General features: G+C 49.1%; 6 protein-coding genes across 6 annotated transcripts; 5 read left to right on the forward strand and 1 right to left on the reverse strand.

The window, feature by feature from the left end:
• Positions 1–1,753: 1,753 nt before the first annotated feature.
• On the forward strand, positions 1,754–2,108 carry COCVIDRAFT_42736 (hypothetical protein; the record flags this gene model as incomplete). Its single annotated transcript, XM_014695374.1, has 2 exons — positions 1,754–1,940; positions 2,008–2,108. The coding sequence occupies 2 exons, from the start codon at positions 1,754–1,756 to the stop codon at positions 2,106–2,108; spliced, it is 288 nt and encodes a 95-aa protein (XP_014550860.1).
• A 667-nt stretch (positions 2,109–2,775) lies between these two features.
• COCVIDRAFT_114401 (hypothetical protein) lies at positions 2,776–4,064 on the reverse strand (the record flags this gene model as incomplete). The annotated part of the gene is made up of 4 exons (XM_014695375.1): positions 2,776–3,095; positions 3,157–3,363; positions 3,416–3,572; positions 3,630–4,064. The coding sequence occupies 4 exons, from the start codon at positions 4,062–4,064 to the stop codon at positions 2,776–2,778; spliced, it is 1,119 nt and encodes a 372-aa protein (XP_014550861.1).
• A 1,661-nt stretch (positions 4,065–5,725) lies between these two features.
• On the forward strand, positions 5,726–7,451 carry COCVIDRAFT_20797 (hypothetical protein; the record flags this gene model as incomplete). Its single annotated transcript, XM_014695356.1, has 3 exons — positions 5,726–5,905; positions 5,962–6,348; positions 6,399–7,451. The coding sequence occupies 3 exons, from the start codon at positions 5,726–5,728 to the stop codon at positions 7,449–7,451; spliced, it is 1,620 nt and encodes a 539-aa protein (XP_014550842.1).
• Positions 7,452–7,657: 206 nt separating this feature from the next.
• Positions 7,658–8,415, forward strand: COCVIDRAFT_114369 (hypothetical protein; the record flags this gene model as incomplete). The annotated part of the gene is made up of 3 exons (XM_014695376.1): positions 7,658–7,805; positions 7,860–8,040; positions 8,079–8,415. Coding segments are annotated over 3 exons (666 nt in total), but the record flags the coding sequence as incomplete, so codon positions are not given.
• Positions 8,416–11,262: 2,847 nt separating this feature from the next.
• Positions 11,263–11,592, forward strand: COCVIDRAFT_114424 (hypothetical protein; the record flags this gene model as incomplete). The annotated part of the gene is made up of 1 exon (XM_014695377.1): positions 11,263–11,592. A coding segment is annotated over one exon (330 nt), but the record flags the coding sequence as incomplete, so codon positions are not given.
• Positions 11,593–13,476: 1,884 nt separating this feature from the next.
• On the forward strand, positions 13,477–14,427 carry COCVIDRAFT_20799 (hypothetical protein; the record flags this gene model as incomplete). The annotated part of the gene is made up of 1 exon (XM_014695357.1): positions 13,477–14,427. A coding segment is annotated over one exon (951 nt), but the record flags the coding sequence as incomplete, so codon positions are not given.
• Between the last annotated feature and the right edge of the window lie 20 nt (positions 14,428–14,447).

Genomic DNA, 14,447 nt, shown 5'->3' on the forward strand with positions numbered 1-14,447 from the left:
CCGATTATGTACTTGACCGTTCAAATAGATGGGTAATTGTAGACATGGACTGCGCATACCTGTTGATCCAATGGGCCTCTGCATTCCTCAAGATGATCACTGTAGATTTTGGATTCAGCCCAGAATTCTGCCGCTTGGGATGATGCACATGGGCGTAAAAGTCTTTACAAAGACCTCAATATGCGCCCGGACCTACAGAGGCTTGTGGCCCAAAAGAGCATGCCCGAGCGACAAATCATTCTCATCCCAGCCAGCCCAACTCAGCCAGCTTTGCCTGGGCCGTGAGAATAGTCAAACTCGCACACGCACTGCGAAGAATGCCAGGTGAGCTATATCGAAACCGAATAACCGACAAAGAATACACAGTAATCCTCAACATATCGCACAACGACAAAACGCCCCTGGAACGGGCTGGATCACCCGATGCCACAGTCCCCCGCTTTCGCACTTTGAACTCGTCGTCTTATGCGCGAGTGCTACAAACGCTATGCTGCTGCACCGGCTGCGCAGCCGGGCTAAATTTGTCTTTTCAGATGCGGATTTGGCGGTTGCACGGCATATGGGGAGGGATAGTGTGGCGTTGGGTGGGCGAGGTGGGGGTGAAGGCGCAGGCGAGAGCGTTTGTTTACTTGGTTAATTGGGTTGCATTGCGTTTTCTCATGTAAGGTGAGGGAGAAGCGGTTCCCGGATGTGGAGGTGCTGCAGTTTGGATTGGGACTGCTGATTGAGACTCGGCGGCATGTACGGCGCATGAGAGTCTTGTTCCTCGGGTGCTGAGGAGAAAGGGGGGTGTTGTGCAAGATGAGGAAGGAGTCACTTTTGACACAGGGGGGAATTGGATCGGTATCTCATTATTGATACTTTGAAGGTGGAGGCAGGAGCGCAGGGAGACTTTTATCTTTTCTGAAGTGCTAGATTAGTAGAGAGTCGACTACTATCTAGATACTCAAGGGTTGGTATGAGAAAAATAAACAAAATGCACAATTGAACATATGCATGGTACAATTACAATAATTCTCTTCCACGCGCCCAGGAACAGGAAAAACCATGAATCATACTTCTTCCCAAGCCCGTGTTTTCCGCATACAAGAGTGGGTAACACAACCCCCGTCAACCTGCCAATGTGGATGTTGCAGCGGAGACTAACGTTTCAAACCCGCCACCTAAACAGCATAACAGTTTCATATATTGGCGCCTTCCTGCGCTCTTCCCACGTCTCGAAGCCCTCAAAGGAAGCCATCTGCTGACGTCCCTGTATGATCTGCGTATCATGCACTGCCCTTTGTCGCCCACGCGCCTGAGTAGCATGAACCGCTTTCTCTGCTGCGCCGGGTTTGCGCCACCCAAAGCGGCTACTCCGCCGTACTTTCCAGGCTTCTGCAGCCGGACCTTGGTGTTTTGTGTTTGTCTCGATGGGTTTTTTGGGGTAGTAGTCGGCTAGTCGTGTGTCTCGACGAGGCTGCGGTGAACGGGTGTTGCGGCGCGTCAAGACAATGCCATCGTGCGGAGTTTCCAGCCCAGGCGCGCCTGTTCCTTCAGGTTTTGCAAAGTATAAGAAGGGTGCCTTGGTTCACCCTGAGAATTGCCTCATCAGCATCTTCAGCCTCAGTCTTCTCGTCTACTCCTCTACTTTTCTCCCCTTATTCAATTCTTCGTCTCTTCCGCTGGTCGGTCTTTTAAACCTCCTTAATCCAACTTATACTATCATAAACATTATTCACCCTTACAAACAAACTTCCTCAAAATTTTCAAAATGAAGTTCACTACCTCCGCCATTGTCCTCGCTCTCTCTGCTCTCGCAGCCGCTATGCCTCAGGGCGCAAATGCCAACCGCCCCGTCCCCAACGGCGCATGCTGTATCGCAAACACGAGCTTGAAGCAGGATGTGTGCAATGTCAATGGTCAAACCGGTCGCTGCGTGCCTGACAGCATCAACAACTGTAAGTTCAAAAAAAAACTCCATAAACAATAGTGTTGGTGGCAACAGAAACTAATAGACATGTCTAGGCGGCGCACAATTGACTTGCATCGAAGACAGCCGTCTCACTTGCGACCCCAACACTCTGGAGCGCGGCCGTCCTCTGTGCCGCCGTACTCCTGGCGCGTAAGCGCTTCAGTGTCATAGCTATGGAGTGAGAATGCCGAGGGAGATTTGCACATATGTTTATTACTATACAAAGATCAGTCCGAATTGATACGGGGACAAGATTAAGTAGAGGCGTTTTGGAGATGCTGGTGGTTGACCTACCGAGCCTAGATGGCTGCCCCATTAGCCGCCGATATTGCGGGTGACAATTGAAGATGCTGCTCGATATAAGTTACTTTCTCTGCTTCGTGATGTCTGTTTTGAGTCATGATGTGATGTGGATGTTTTGTTCGGGTGATGGCATGGCGATGGGGGCTAGTTTGTTATGTTTAGCTTTGAGTTATAGCTATGGCCGGGGTATATCACGAGCATAAGTTTCGGGATTTGTTTGTGTTTGTGAGGAAGGCTTGTCGTATAGCTGTGTGACCGGAATGTCGGGCTTAATGCGAGAGTCGTATCGAGATGCCAAGATTGGGGTTTGTGTTTCTTTGTGTGAGTCTCGTTAAACGGGGTGACGCAAGTCATATAAACGTGACAAACTTCACATATATTCAAGGATCCTTGATATCAAGTTGAGAGGATACTGATGTATATCGACTTCTTTTTACTGACGATTAATTCCTTTTGCTCTTTTATTTTGATACAATACTTTTGCTATGTTCTAATTCATAAGTTCATGTTTGCTCAACCTAGCTAACAGCCCGCACGACTGCCGTATATTCAGTAGCTCTTGTAATCTCTTCTTGACTGTTATGAGTAGTTCTTGTGAGCTCTTCTTGACTATTGTGAATGGTTCTTGTGAGCTCTTCCTGGCTGTATTGAAAATATTCCTCGTACGGATCCCGGGCCACATGGTTTTGTTGACTTGCAGAGCCAGCCATGATCCCCATCTCCACCTCATTAGATCCTTGTTTGATGTAACCTTGCCTATCGTATGCTGGTCCCCCTATGGTGACGATTCGTTTACGAATCAGGCCTGTAAAGGCGGGAGAACATCCAATAACGACGGCTAGACTTTGTGTTAGCGACGCACATGGCAGTCTTTGCAAAAGTTTCCATTATCAACATACCCATTGCGCATTCCACGACTGTCCACAGCAATAACCAATCAAGCTCCGGTATTGTTGTTTTACCGCGACGATCAACACCCACTTGTACAACGCGGAGCGTAGCGAAAGCTATGCAAACGAAGCCACTACCGAATAGTATGAAGATTCCAATCTTTCGCTTCCTAGGCATCTGCAACTTCCATATAAGAAATAGAGGAAGAATCATAACTGAATTTGTCAGCACCGCTTTGCAAAGCTCGATTGACTTTTCTCGACTTACTTGCAAGGTCAGTGGCCACATCTACCGAGTATGCAAAATAGAGACTGAAGATGATTCTTTGTTGCTCATCGGGCGTGCCAGCGCATCTCCCTCTTGAGAACTTTTCTTTGAGATCATTACACGTGAAAATACTCGTGAAAATACTGCCGATCCAGGACTATGATCAGGTCAGCGTTTATATTGATAGCTACCAGGTGCTAGAACAGATACTGACCAGAATGCAAAACGCCACGGTACCCCACCATATCCTGTCGTATATGACAGGTAGCCCTACCAAAATCTTCCGGTACAGTGTCAACAAAGACATTTTGACAGTAAATAGAAGAGTATAGAACAGCATCTGAGCAGCTGTGATGTGCCGAAGCAGCCTCCCGGCGTCACCCATCATTGTGGGATATGGTCGGATGAGACCCTCAAGCACATCGAAAATTCTGAACATGGTGGGTATGACGGCGATGTAGCATGTCCACATGGAGACGAACAGAACAAAAGCGAAATATATGAAAAAATCGGGCAATCCGAAGGGTCTGCGTTTAGCGATCTGGAGGATCACTCGCGATAGAATGAATAACGAGGTCAGGATGAGCATGGCTACGTTTGTACGCACCAGCTCATCCTTGGTTATGGGGCTCTTTGGAGGTGTTGACATGAGATACGACGTCGGAGTTGGCGGTTCAGGTCCTCATATTTAGCATTGGCGAGTCTCGAACGGCCGGGGACGTTTGTGGAGATAGCTGACTGCGTATCCGAGCACTTTGCCTTACGTGCGTATATAATTCATTCGCAGCCCAAATTCTCAAGGATGAAGCCTCTTTGGAAAGCCGAGCAAGTTGCGTAATGATACCACGTTCTTCCTAGAATTCAAGTACGGTACCTTCCGCGCACTCCATGGATTGCCCATAAGTATGCGGAGCGTAGGATCTAAGGGGCTTGAAGCATTTCCCAAGAAGACTTAGGTCCTGTCCCGTTCAGCTCCGTTTTGAAAACGGGACGTAAACCGCTGTTGTATTCGGTGAAACGGGCGTTTTGGGGGGTACCAAATGAGCCTCCGTTTTGTTAGCGCTGTAATACTAAAATAAGCTCTGCTTAGTGCTGATTTGCACTATATCTCTACCTCTTGAGGAAGAACAGACTTATGTTTTGTAAAGCACACCTAGATAAGTCTAGCCACGACGCCAACCAGCATTACTGTTAGTAACATTCTAACCTGAAACAGCCCAAGAACGTAAAAACAAAACACAGGGTAGGGAATAGACCCTTCAAGTCGAAGGTGTGTGTGAACAGAATTCTCCCCGAAGAATGAGATTGCTGTGGCGGTCGTAATACGCAATGCATGCAAGATACTTACCGCCGGGCTGTCCCACTTTTATTCACTATGCCTAGCTTTGCATGTCGTGCCATTTCTGAACATGACATTCACATAGTCAATGCACCCGTCTCAAACGTGGTACCCACTTGATTGCTCAATAAGCTCAATGGGATTCGAATGTGCCGCTAGAGTCCAATACAAAGACCTGGTAGATTCCTTATGCATAAGGTCTCCAAGGACAAAAATTCGCTGGTTCGTTGTCGTTTCGAGGTCGTGTTCAACATTACAGGCGATTGCTTGCAATAAAAGATGGGGTGTCGGAGCAGACGCTTGATGGGGCAACCATATATTCGTTGACCACGTCGTCGGGTTGCAGTTGGACATGTGATTGGGTAGCACCCAAATATGCATATTGTACGGCTCCAAGCGGATTACGCCAAGATACAGGCCCAAATGTTGGCCTGACAAAAATGCTGACATCCTTCGCAACAAGAGATTGCCGCATTGGACAACTCTTGGCACCCCGGACTTTTTGGCACTTAGCAATGTCACGGTCTGTTCACGATCAGCTTCGTTCCGCTCCCATTTCTTCACCTTCACATGAGATGAAAAAGTTCAGTCAGCTGTCTACTTCCAGACTGAACCCATGACGACTAGAGAGCCAAGATGCAAGAACACTGCAACACACTTTGTTGTTGCAATCACATTAATGCTGCGAAGGATTCGCAATGCAGCATACACTAACGCAGGTGCGACTTAGTTTAAATCTCCATCGAATAACAACGAGCTTCGCCACCAACGACCCTAGTCGTTGCTCCCCTAAAGTCCAAAAGCATAACTGTTCACCCAACCGAGATGAACTATACTGGAAGGCGCCAATTGTCTGCCGCGGATCAATTCCCAGTCTTGACAGCCAGAATAAATTAAGCTTGTACTGCTCAGCACGGGGCTGGGTATCTGGGAACTCTTCCGCCTTCCTTCCGTCCTCCACCGATCCCAGAATGAAGGTCCTTTGGCAAATCAGTACCCTTGTCGCGTTTGCTTCGGCACAGACGACAGGTGCTTTTGAACCTGCAAACTTTAACATCACCAAAGCGCTGATCGCCAATGGTATCGACGTGTCCGCCATCCCTGAGCTTGCCAAGTTTTCAGAACGATCATTCAATGGGTGCTCTGCTGCCGTACGTTCGAACCTCGAACTTGTTTTTACTCATTGGCTTTGCTGACCATTTCCAAGTGTTCATCCTTGGAGCGCATCTATGGCAGCGACAAGCTGCTTTTCGACAATTCATCTACATACGATGCATTCACTGGTGCCTACTGGAGCGTCCAGCAGGGTGCTGTAAACCCGAGATGTGTCTTCAAGCCATCCAGCACTATCGAAATATCTTCGTGGCTGTTGATATCCCGTTTGACACAATGCCCATTTGCTGTGAAAGGCGGTGGTCATGCTGCTTTTGCTGGGGCATCCAGCATCGAGGGAGGCATTACCGTTTCCATGGAGCGCTTCAATCACGTTGCTGTTTCAAATGACAAGAAATATGCCAATGTCGGTGCCGGAACTCGATGGGTTGATGTATATACAACGATCGAAAAGTCTGGTGTCAGCGTCGTTGGAGGCAGGGTAAGTCGCCTTTTGAGAACTGCAACAACTCCCTGATAACAAGAATTTAGATGGCTCCAGTCGGGGTGCCGGGTCTCATACTTGGTGGTGGGATCTCATTCTTTTCCAACAAGCTAGGTTGGGCTTGTGACAACGTTGCAAGCTATGAAGTCGTCACGGCATCTGGCTTGGTTGTTACTGCCAGTCCTACCGAATTTTCTGACTTATACTGGGCTCTCCGTGGTGGCGGTGGCAGCAACTTTGGTGTAGTGACCAACTTCAAGCTCCACGCTTTCCCCCAAGGCAATATGTGGGGTGGCCAGCGCATCTTTACAGAAAACAATTTCAAGGCTGTTCTGGATGCTGTTTTCAATTTCGCTACCGTCGGATCTTCGAAAGACACCGATGCCGCTGAAATCGTGTCTTTTGGTAGTATTCCCAACGTTGGCAAGATTGCTATCGTGCAGACTCACTACGCCCTGCCAGTGGCCAATGCCTCTGTATTTGCTGATATCAACGCACTCACACCCATATCGGACAACACAGGTATCGCATCTCATGGTGAAATGACGATAAAACTGAACGGAGGCTCCCTCAATGACACACTCGGCTCTCTGCAAACAAATTGGGATGCTACCTTCAAGGTTGACCGTGACCTTTTCACCTTCCTGGTTGACACGTTCTTCTCGGAAATAACCGGGATTCAAAGCATCCAGGGCATTCTCCCAACCATCTCTATTCAACCAATTACCGAAGGCCAACTGAAGGGCATGCAGAAGAATGGTGGAAACGCGCTCGGTCTCAGTCCCGCCAAGGGACCAATCTTTCTCATGAACCTAAGTGCATCATTTAAAGACCCCACAGGTCAAGCCGCCATTCTGAAATGCTACTCAGGCATTATCAACAAGGTCAAGGCTGAGGCACAGAGGAGAGGCGTAGACAACGACTACATCTACATGAATTATGCATCCCAGTTCATGGATCCAATCGCTAGTTACGGAGCTGACAATGTCGCCAAGCTCATCGCCGTTAGCAAGAAGTACGATCCGGCGCAGGTGTTCCAGAACTTGAGTCCAGGATACTTCAAGTTGGCAAAGGGACCGCCAAACCCGAACATGCCATGAATACGATAACGATACAGCGATGTTAGAATTAGAACAAGAGATACGAAGATAGATTGTTCACAGACAACCAGCCAAATTTTCTCTGAACTTTGGATCGTTACTCAACGGCTCGTCGCTATACCAACATGATGCTGCCCAACATGATGCTGCCCAACCGCCTCTATTAATTGCAACGAAACAGACGCCCGCCCAAGCTTCAACCTGTTAGTGCATACATGCTTACGTGTGCAGCTTCCAATCCGTTGTACGGAAAGCTGTATAAGTTGTATGATATGAAACGCACGTTCTTGATAGCGATCGTTTTGTTTGAAGTCGGGAGTGCGATGTGTGGGGCTGCGCATACGTCTACGGCTTGTGAGAAATATCGATTGGGCGGTATGATGGCGTGTGATTTGAGAATCTCCCTAGTAGTTGTTGGTTGGGCTATTGCGGGTGTCCGAGGGGCAGGTGTTAGTAGCGGTACCATGATGGTAATCGTGTTGCTGGTGTCGCTTCGCAAACGACCTATATTCATTGGACTCTTTGCTGTTTCATTCAGCGTATCGTTTGTTCAAGGACCATTTCTTGGTGATACCTTCACTGATAACTGGTATGCTGATCTCGACCACTGGCTAACGTGTTGAACAGGCTTGGATGGCACTGGTGTTTTTACATTAACCTGCCCATTGACGGTTGCGCCTTCGCTGTCGCTCTGATCTTCCTTCATATTCAGTCTCCGCCGAAGACTGACCTTCCAATCTTCTTTCAGATTAAGCACTCCGATCCCATTGGCCTTTTGTTCTTCAGGCCTTCAATGGTGTGTCTAATATCCCCGCTCGAATGGGTATGTACAATGGAATCGTGGTCATCGCCTGAGATCATTGGTCTTGTCCTTACCTTCGCCGTAATGTTTCTTGTATTCTTAGCTAACAGTAGTTCTCCGTATTTCTATGGTCATCAGCACGCTGACAGTGGGGTAGGATAGTATGAAAAATGATGCCCGCCTAGCCATCCAAAAAATAAGAGCATTGAGAAAGATGCCGAACCGGAAAAGGGGATTGTGGTTACGAAGAGAAGCACCAACGGCAAAACCTTAGAAGTGGGATGTCTCGGCCTCTTTTTTTTTACAAACATAGCCTTATGGGAAAGCGGATGCGAATTGGTCCGCTAATGCTATAAACTAGTTTGCTTCTTCGGATGCGCATTTTGGTTTAACCTCAATTGCGGGGGACTAGAAACGGAACACCATGGTAGGTAAGCTTGGTGCAGATGTGATCAAAATGCGACCCCAGCAACCTAGACATGCTATGTCCTGCGCTATCGTGAGATCGAGCCGGAATCAAGCCGGAATCAAGCCAGCTTACCACCGTCTTCGCGTTGTTGGCGTAGTAAAGTCGAGGTTCTAGAAGGTGTTCTTGGTAGGCCTGGAAAGCCCAGCCTCAGCGGCCCGTTACTGTGCCGCGTGAACGATTCTTGGTCACACACTGCCAATGCCTCTCCCGGCGTACATATCGTATCGCGTCAGTTCGGTGACTGCCGTGTCAGATGGTTAGTCACAGATATTCACCATATTGCCGGATCTACTTTGGATGCATCCGCATCTTTGTTCGCAACAAGGCTCGGGTGCGCCATAGGTACCAGAGTGAAATTGAACGCGACGATGATTCGAATCCACAGGGTTGAGGCTTTGGATACAGGAGATGGTGTTTTTGGGTAGATGGAAGCAGCCCTAGGGAGAGTGAACACGATGGTGACGCGACGAGTCGCGCAATTGCAATAGGAACCCCTGTTTCATTAGCGCAACTTCCAAGTAGCGCGCACATCTCCTTTTCCCTTGGATACGAAACCACGTGCCATACACACTCACAACCCACCGAAAAAATGCTCAATCTCAAGATAAAAAGCCAATGAAGAAAAATTAGATTCTCGTAAAAGTGGAGTTCTGCTAGGCTTGAATCTTGTCCTAGCGTGACATAAGATCCGCGATCCGGTTGCTCAAAGTCACGTGCGCTCCTAGGAGGCTACCTATTCGAGGCACATTTCTACGAAGAACATGGGACACGTCCGTCGTGGTACACTAAACTGCAAACAATGACAGAATAGTATTCATATATCTGTAATGATCCTGCAATAAGCATATTTTATCAATGAACACATGAATCTTGTGTCTTCATGGTTACTGCAATAATATATCAATATATATCTACTCTTAAATAATAATCGTGCTCTCTACAGACAACAGCTGCTCGTGACTGAACTGTCCTCTCGTATATATTTACGCTACGAGAGACATCAATTGCAATTATTCAATTTAACTGAGAAACACTAAGCAGCGAAGTATTCGAGTCTCTGGGTTTGAGTTAATTATCTTATTGAAGAACTACAAAAAATAACCCCATCAACAACGTTACTGTTAAGACTGCATGATTACCGAATCTACAAGAATCTCTGCTCTTGATATACTTTCATGCGAGAATAATGCAATATTCTATTATTGTAAATATTTTGATCGAATTCTAAGAACAAAGACAGAGTTGAATATTGAGGCGAACAAAATATATTCCTCCTGCGTACCAATTCGAGGCCAACTTAACAAAATTCCCCTGTATTCATGTAGAAGAACTCACAGATACATCGCAGGTGGAACTTGATCGGAAAATACTTTCTTTTCCCGTAGCTCTGTTGTTTCTTCTTCTCGCTAAACAACCTCATTATTCTAAATCACCAACCAGTATTTGTATCTACGAAATAGTACATCACAAAAGCCACAAGACTAGAATAATTTCCAGAAGATCGCATGTTAATCTATTGACTACCAGCACTGCAGAGTTCCTTGCTAAAGGTGGCACATATAAGTTTCCAACTTCACGTGTCAATCTACAATATTTCTACACAGGTACCTCAACAGCCTTCAACCCAGCAATGAACAGAACATTAATGCAACAACCACAAGCTACACAATTCCAAACATTTTCCTAGTATCTGATAACAAGTCTCCAACCCAACTTCCCAGAGAAAATCATAATCCCACCCAGCAGTCCCCTCTCAAACCCTCCATCCCTTTCTCTCCCACATCCCAGGGAACCTCACCAACACCTACGCGCACTATCACACGTCGATCACTGATCACCATCCATAGCACAGAATTGGTGCATCATAACAAGATACCAAAGCAACACATGTACACGTCATAGATGCCTTTTTTGCAGCATCACACAACCTCTCCTGGCCTTTTATATCACACCCGGGAACAGCGACTGCAACGTCGTAATCTCACCTTGCGCAATCTGCACGTACATGGATTGAACGACGATCTATCACGATTCTAGCTTGATAGACTAATGGGTAGTGGTAAAGTTAACATGCTGGATGCAGGGCAAAAAAGCAAACAAACAAACACACGGGAAGATCAATCAGTCAAACTCAAGTCTTCCTTGCTGGCACTCCGAAGATCGATATACCCCTTGACCAGTGTGCCGGACGATGACGAGATCCAAGAACAGCATTGTCTAGGGATTCCTGAGCCAAGAGCCTCACCGCTGGTGTTTAGAAGAGGCAAGTAAATAAACTAACACGATAGACTTTTGCTGGCATCTTGCGGATCCCGATAACATTTGCAGAGAAAAAAAAAGGGTCCAATGCACCGGAAGTTGCGAAGTCGTGCGTATAAACCTAGCAATGGACATCTTGGCTTCATCAAACTTTGTAAAGCATATGCAGGCCGCCGAAGCAGTTTTCTTGGCAGTAAACAAAAAGGTATTTGGCATGTTTGTCAATACCAAGGCGTGATCAGCCTGAAAGGGCCGTGAGAGGTCTGGAACGTCCAAGAAAAAAAATGGGTGGAGAGCAAGGCGTACGCCCAGACTTTTCTTGCGTGCTTGCACGCCTTCTCCTATCTCACCTCCTGAGAAGAAAAGGTGCTGACATTTCATCGTTTGCATGGCGCCGAAAGAAAACGCATTGGCATAGCGGTGAGATTCTAACGCGCCGTAAACACACATTAGGGGGACCATATTGTCTAGCGTTGCGCTTGGCTGGGCCTAGTCAGGCACCGTCGTTGAAAGAGGGCACTGGCTCGTCATTCCAAATGGCGACCAGAACATCAACAACTCTGGCAGCTGTTGGCGGAAAAAGGGCCACTAGAGCGCTGACACATTCGTAACAGATTTCTCTCTCGGTATGGGCGAGGCTGGCCGATCGGGGACCTGCATACTTACTTGTCCTGCACTTACGAGGATAATGGGTAAATTAAATCTGCCCAAAACAATAGTTTGGCAGGATTCTTTCTAAGCGTGTGATGATTGCGTTAACGGAACAAGCCAGAACCTTGATGAGAGTCGATCTTTCATGACCAATATTTCTCTTACGGCATCGATGGCTGCTGGTGATGGAAGCCGCGCAGCATAGCTAGAAAGTTGGCAGCTGTGAGTCAGGTTGATAGATGCTAGTATGTGCCATGAGCCGAGGAGGCTCAGGCGGCCAGCGTGGTGGAGGTTTTGTTCAACTTCTATATTTGTCTGTATCTGCGGCTCGTAACCCGCAACTCTTCTGAACAATGCGTAAAGTTGTTTCACAATGCCATCATGGTCCTGGTGTTGAGGCTTGCGCAATGTCACCTCCCGCAGCGGCGAGAAGGGCACTGTATCCACGTACATGTCGATCTGGTCTGAATTCCAGCATAAAGAACGGACCATGTGTTTCGAGGTAGACTCTGCATTAACGCCGTGTTCCTGTCTAGGGTTTTGACTAGAGACATTGGAGTCAAAGGAGAGAGACCAAATCGTGGGTAGTCATACGACGGGGCGTCGTGGGGCCCGGTAGCTCGGAGCATGCCCTGTGAAACGATAGTGGAAAATCATGGGACAAGCATGCTGCGAGAACGACGCGGGGATCTCATTCGTGGGCATAGTGGGCGCAGGGCCAGAAGGAGTGTAAGAAACGACGATGCAAACCTTCTGGCCGGCAAGTACGACGTAAGCGGCTAGCCGAAAGCTTTGATGTTTTCGACTCCACAGTGCACAGAGCCTCACCCTTGCTCTCTCTTGCTCTCTGTACGACTCTCTACCCAGGCACGGTCACCCGCCCGGCAATTCATTCCATCGCCATGTGAAGCCCTGCAGGCACACGATGCCCACGGAAATCTGCGCCCAAAATTATTTCCGTACGTATCCGAACTGTAACCCAAGAAACATGTCTGACAGCCGTGGCAGCCTTGAAAGGGGGCGAGATGCATCAAAGCTCTGTCTATACAACCCAATCTACATTTGCAATCGGAAACCCCTCATGATGAACAAAGATTGTCCGATGAATGACGTCTTCACGTCAATAGCTGATGCGCATCAACTCTGCACGATGCTGCAACTCCACGAAGCAAGGGAACGGAGACACCCGCCTACTCGATAGCCGTATTAGCTGATCTCAATGCCTTGCATACATGGCAGATCGCCAAAAAGTGACAAATTAAGCAGGCACTAAACATCGCCCATGAGTCTTTGCCGGACAAAAAGCTGGGGCCAGTCCCACCGACAATATTCGGCTGGAAGTAACCCGCATCGCATGCCCCTGCAGCACATCCGGGCTCTATCCTGCAGGTACACTACGTCGATCGCACAGAACACGGCAGTGCACAGTTGCAAAAGAGAGAGCCTGATTGCCTGAAACGGCTATAGTCTAGACCCCTGGCTGACTGTCCCTCTTTTGGCACTACTCGTGCGAAAGATAGTAACTCGATGCGGGAGCCAAGTTTCGAAACAAGACCAGAATAGCTCCAGCATGAGCCCGACGCCACAACAGCTGTGGATGTACTGGTCGACTGTCTTGAAGGGGGGGCATCTCTGAGTATAAGATGGACTCGTCCGACCTCGAAGAAAAAGCATCACAACATCTTACACTTTCGCTTTCCACTTCAATCACTCTCCTACAGTCTTTCGTTTGTGCAGTGCACTCACATTCGCTATCTTCAATTCCCAAGCAATACTCAATCTACATCGATTTACTCGACTATCGTCTTTTTAACTAAGAATCTCTAAACTCGAAATCAGCAAACATGAAGTACCACACTGCTCAGATCTTGGCTCTTACCAGCATCGTCTCCGCTCTTCCTCACCCTCAACGCTATGGCGGCGGCTCAGGTGTTCAGCCATCTGCCCCATTGACCACCGCTCCTGCTAGCAGCGGTCCTACCTACGACGACCTGCCAGGCTCTGGTTCTACTCCTTCTGCTGGAGGCTCTGGCCCTGCTCCTCCTGCTGGAGGTCGCCCAGGTGGCTCCACTCCTACTCCTCCTTCCGGCGGTGCTTCCTACGGCGGAGGTGCTGCTCCTCCCGCTGGTGGTGCTGGAGGCTACGGCAGCGGTAGCGGTAGCGGCAGCGGCTGGGGACTTGGACTTCCTCTCCTCGGTGGAGGTGCCAAGGGCGGAATTGGTGGCCTAGTTGGCGGCGGTGCCCACGGCGGTGCTGGTGCTGGCCTCGGCGGACTCGTCGGCGGAGGTGCTGGCCTTGGTGGCCTCGTTGGTGGAGGTGCTTACGGAGGCGCCAATGGAGGTGCTGGTGCTGGCCTTGGCGGATTGGTCGGCGGCGCTGGCAATGCCGGTGCTGGTCTCGGTGGACTCCTCACCTACAGCAAGACTGGCTATGGCGGTGCCAGCGCTGGTGTCGGTGGTAGCACCGGTGCTGGCCTCGGCGGTCTGGTCGGTGGCATCGTCGGCGGTGCCAAGGGCGGAGTCAGCGCAGGTCTCGGTGGCCTAGGTGGTATCATCGGAGGCGTCAAGGGCGGAATCGGTGCTGGTGGCTATGGCGGTGCCGGTGTTGGCGGCTCCGTTGGCGGAGGTGCTGGTGTTGGCGGCTCTGTTGGCGGCGGTGCTGGTGTNGGTGGCGGTGCTCACGGTGGTGCTGGTGCTGGTGTTGGCGGCTCCGTTGGCGGTGGTGCCGGTGTCGGTGGCTCCGTCGGTGGAGGAGCTGGTGTCGGTGGCGGTGCTAAGGGAGGTGTTGGTGCCGGTGTCGGTGGCTCTGTTGGCGG

The sequence above is a fragment of the Bipolaris victoriae genome (assembly GCF_000527765.1).
Source record: "Bipolaris victoriae FI3 unplaced genomic scaffold scaffold_164, whole genome shotgun sequence".
Lineage (NCBI taxonomy): Eukaryota > Fungi > Ascomycota > Dothideomycetes > Pleosporales > Pleosporaceae > Bipolaris > Bipolaris victoriae.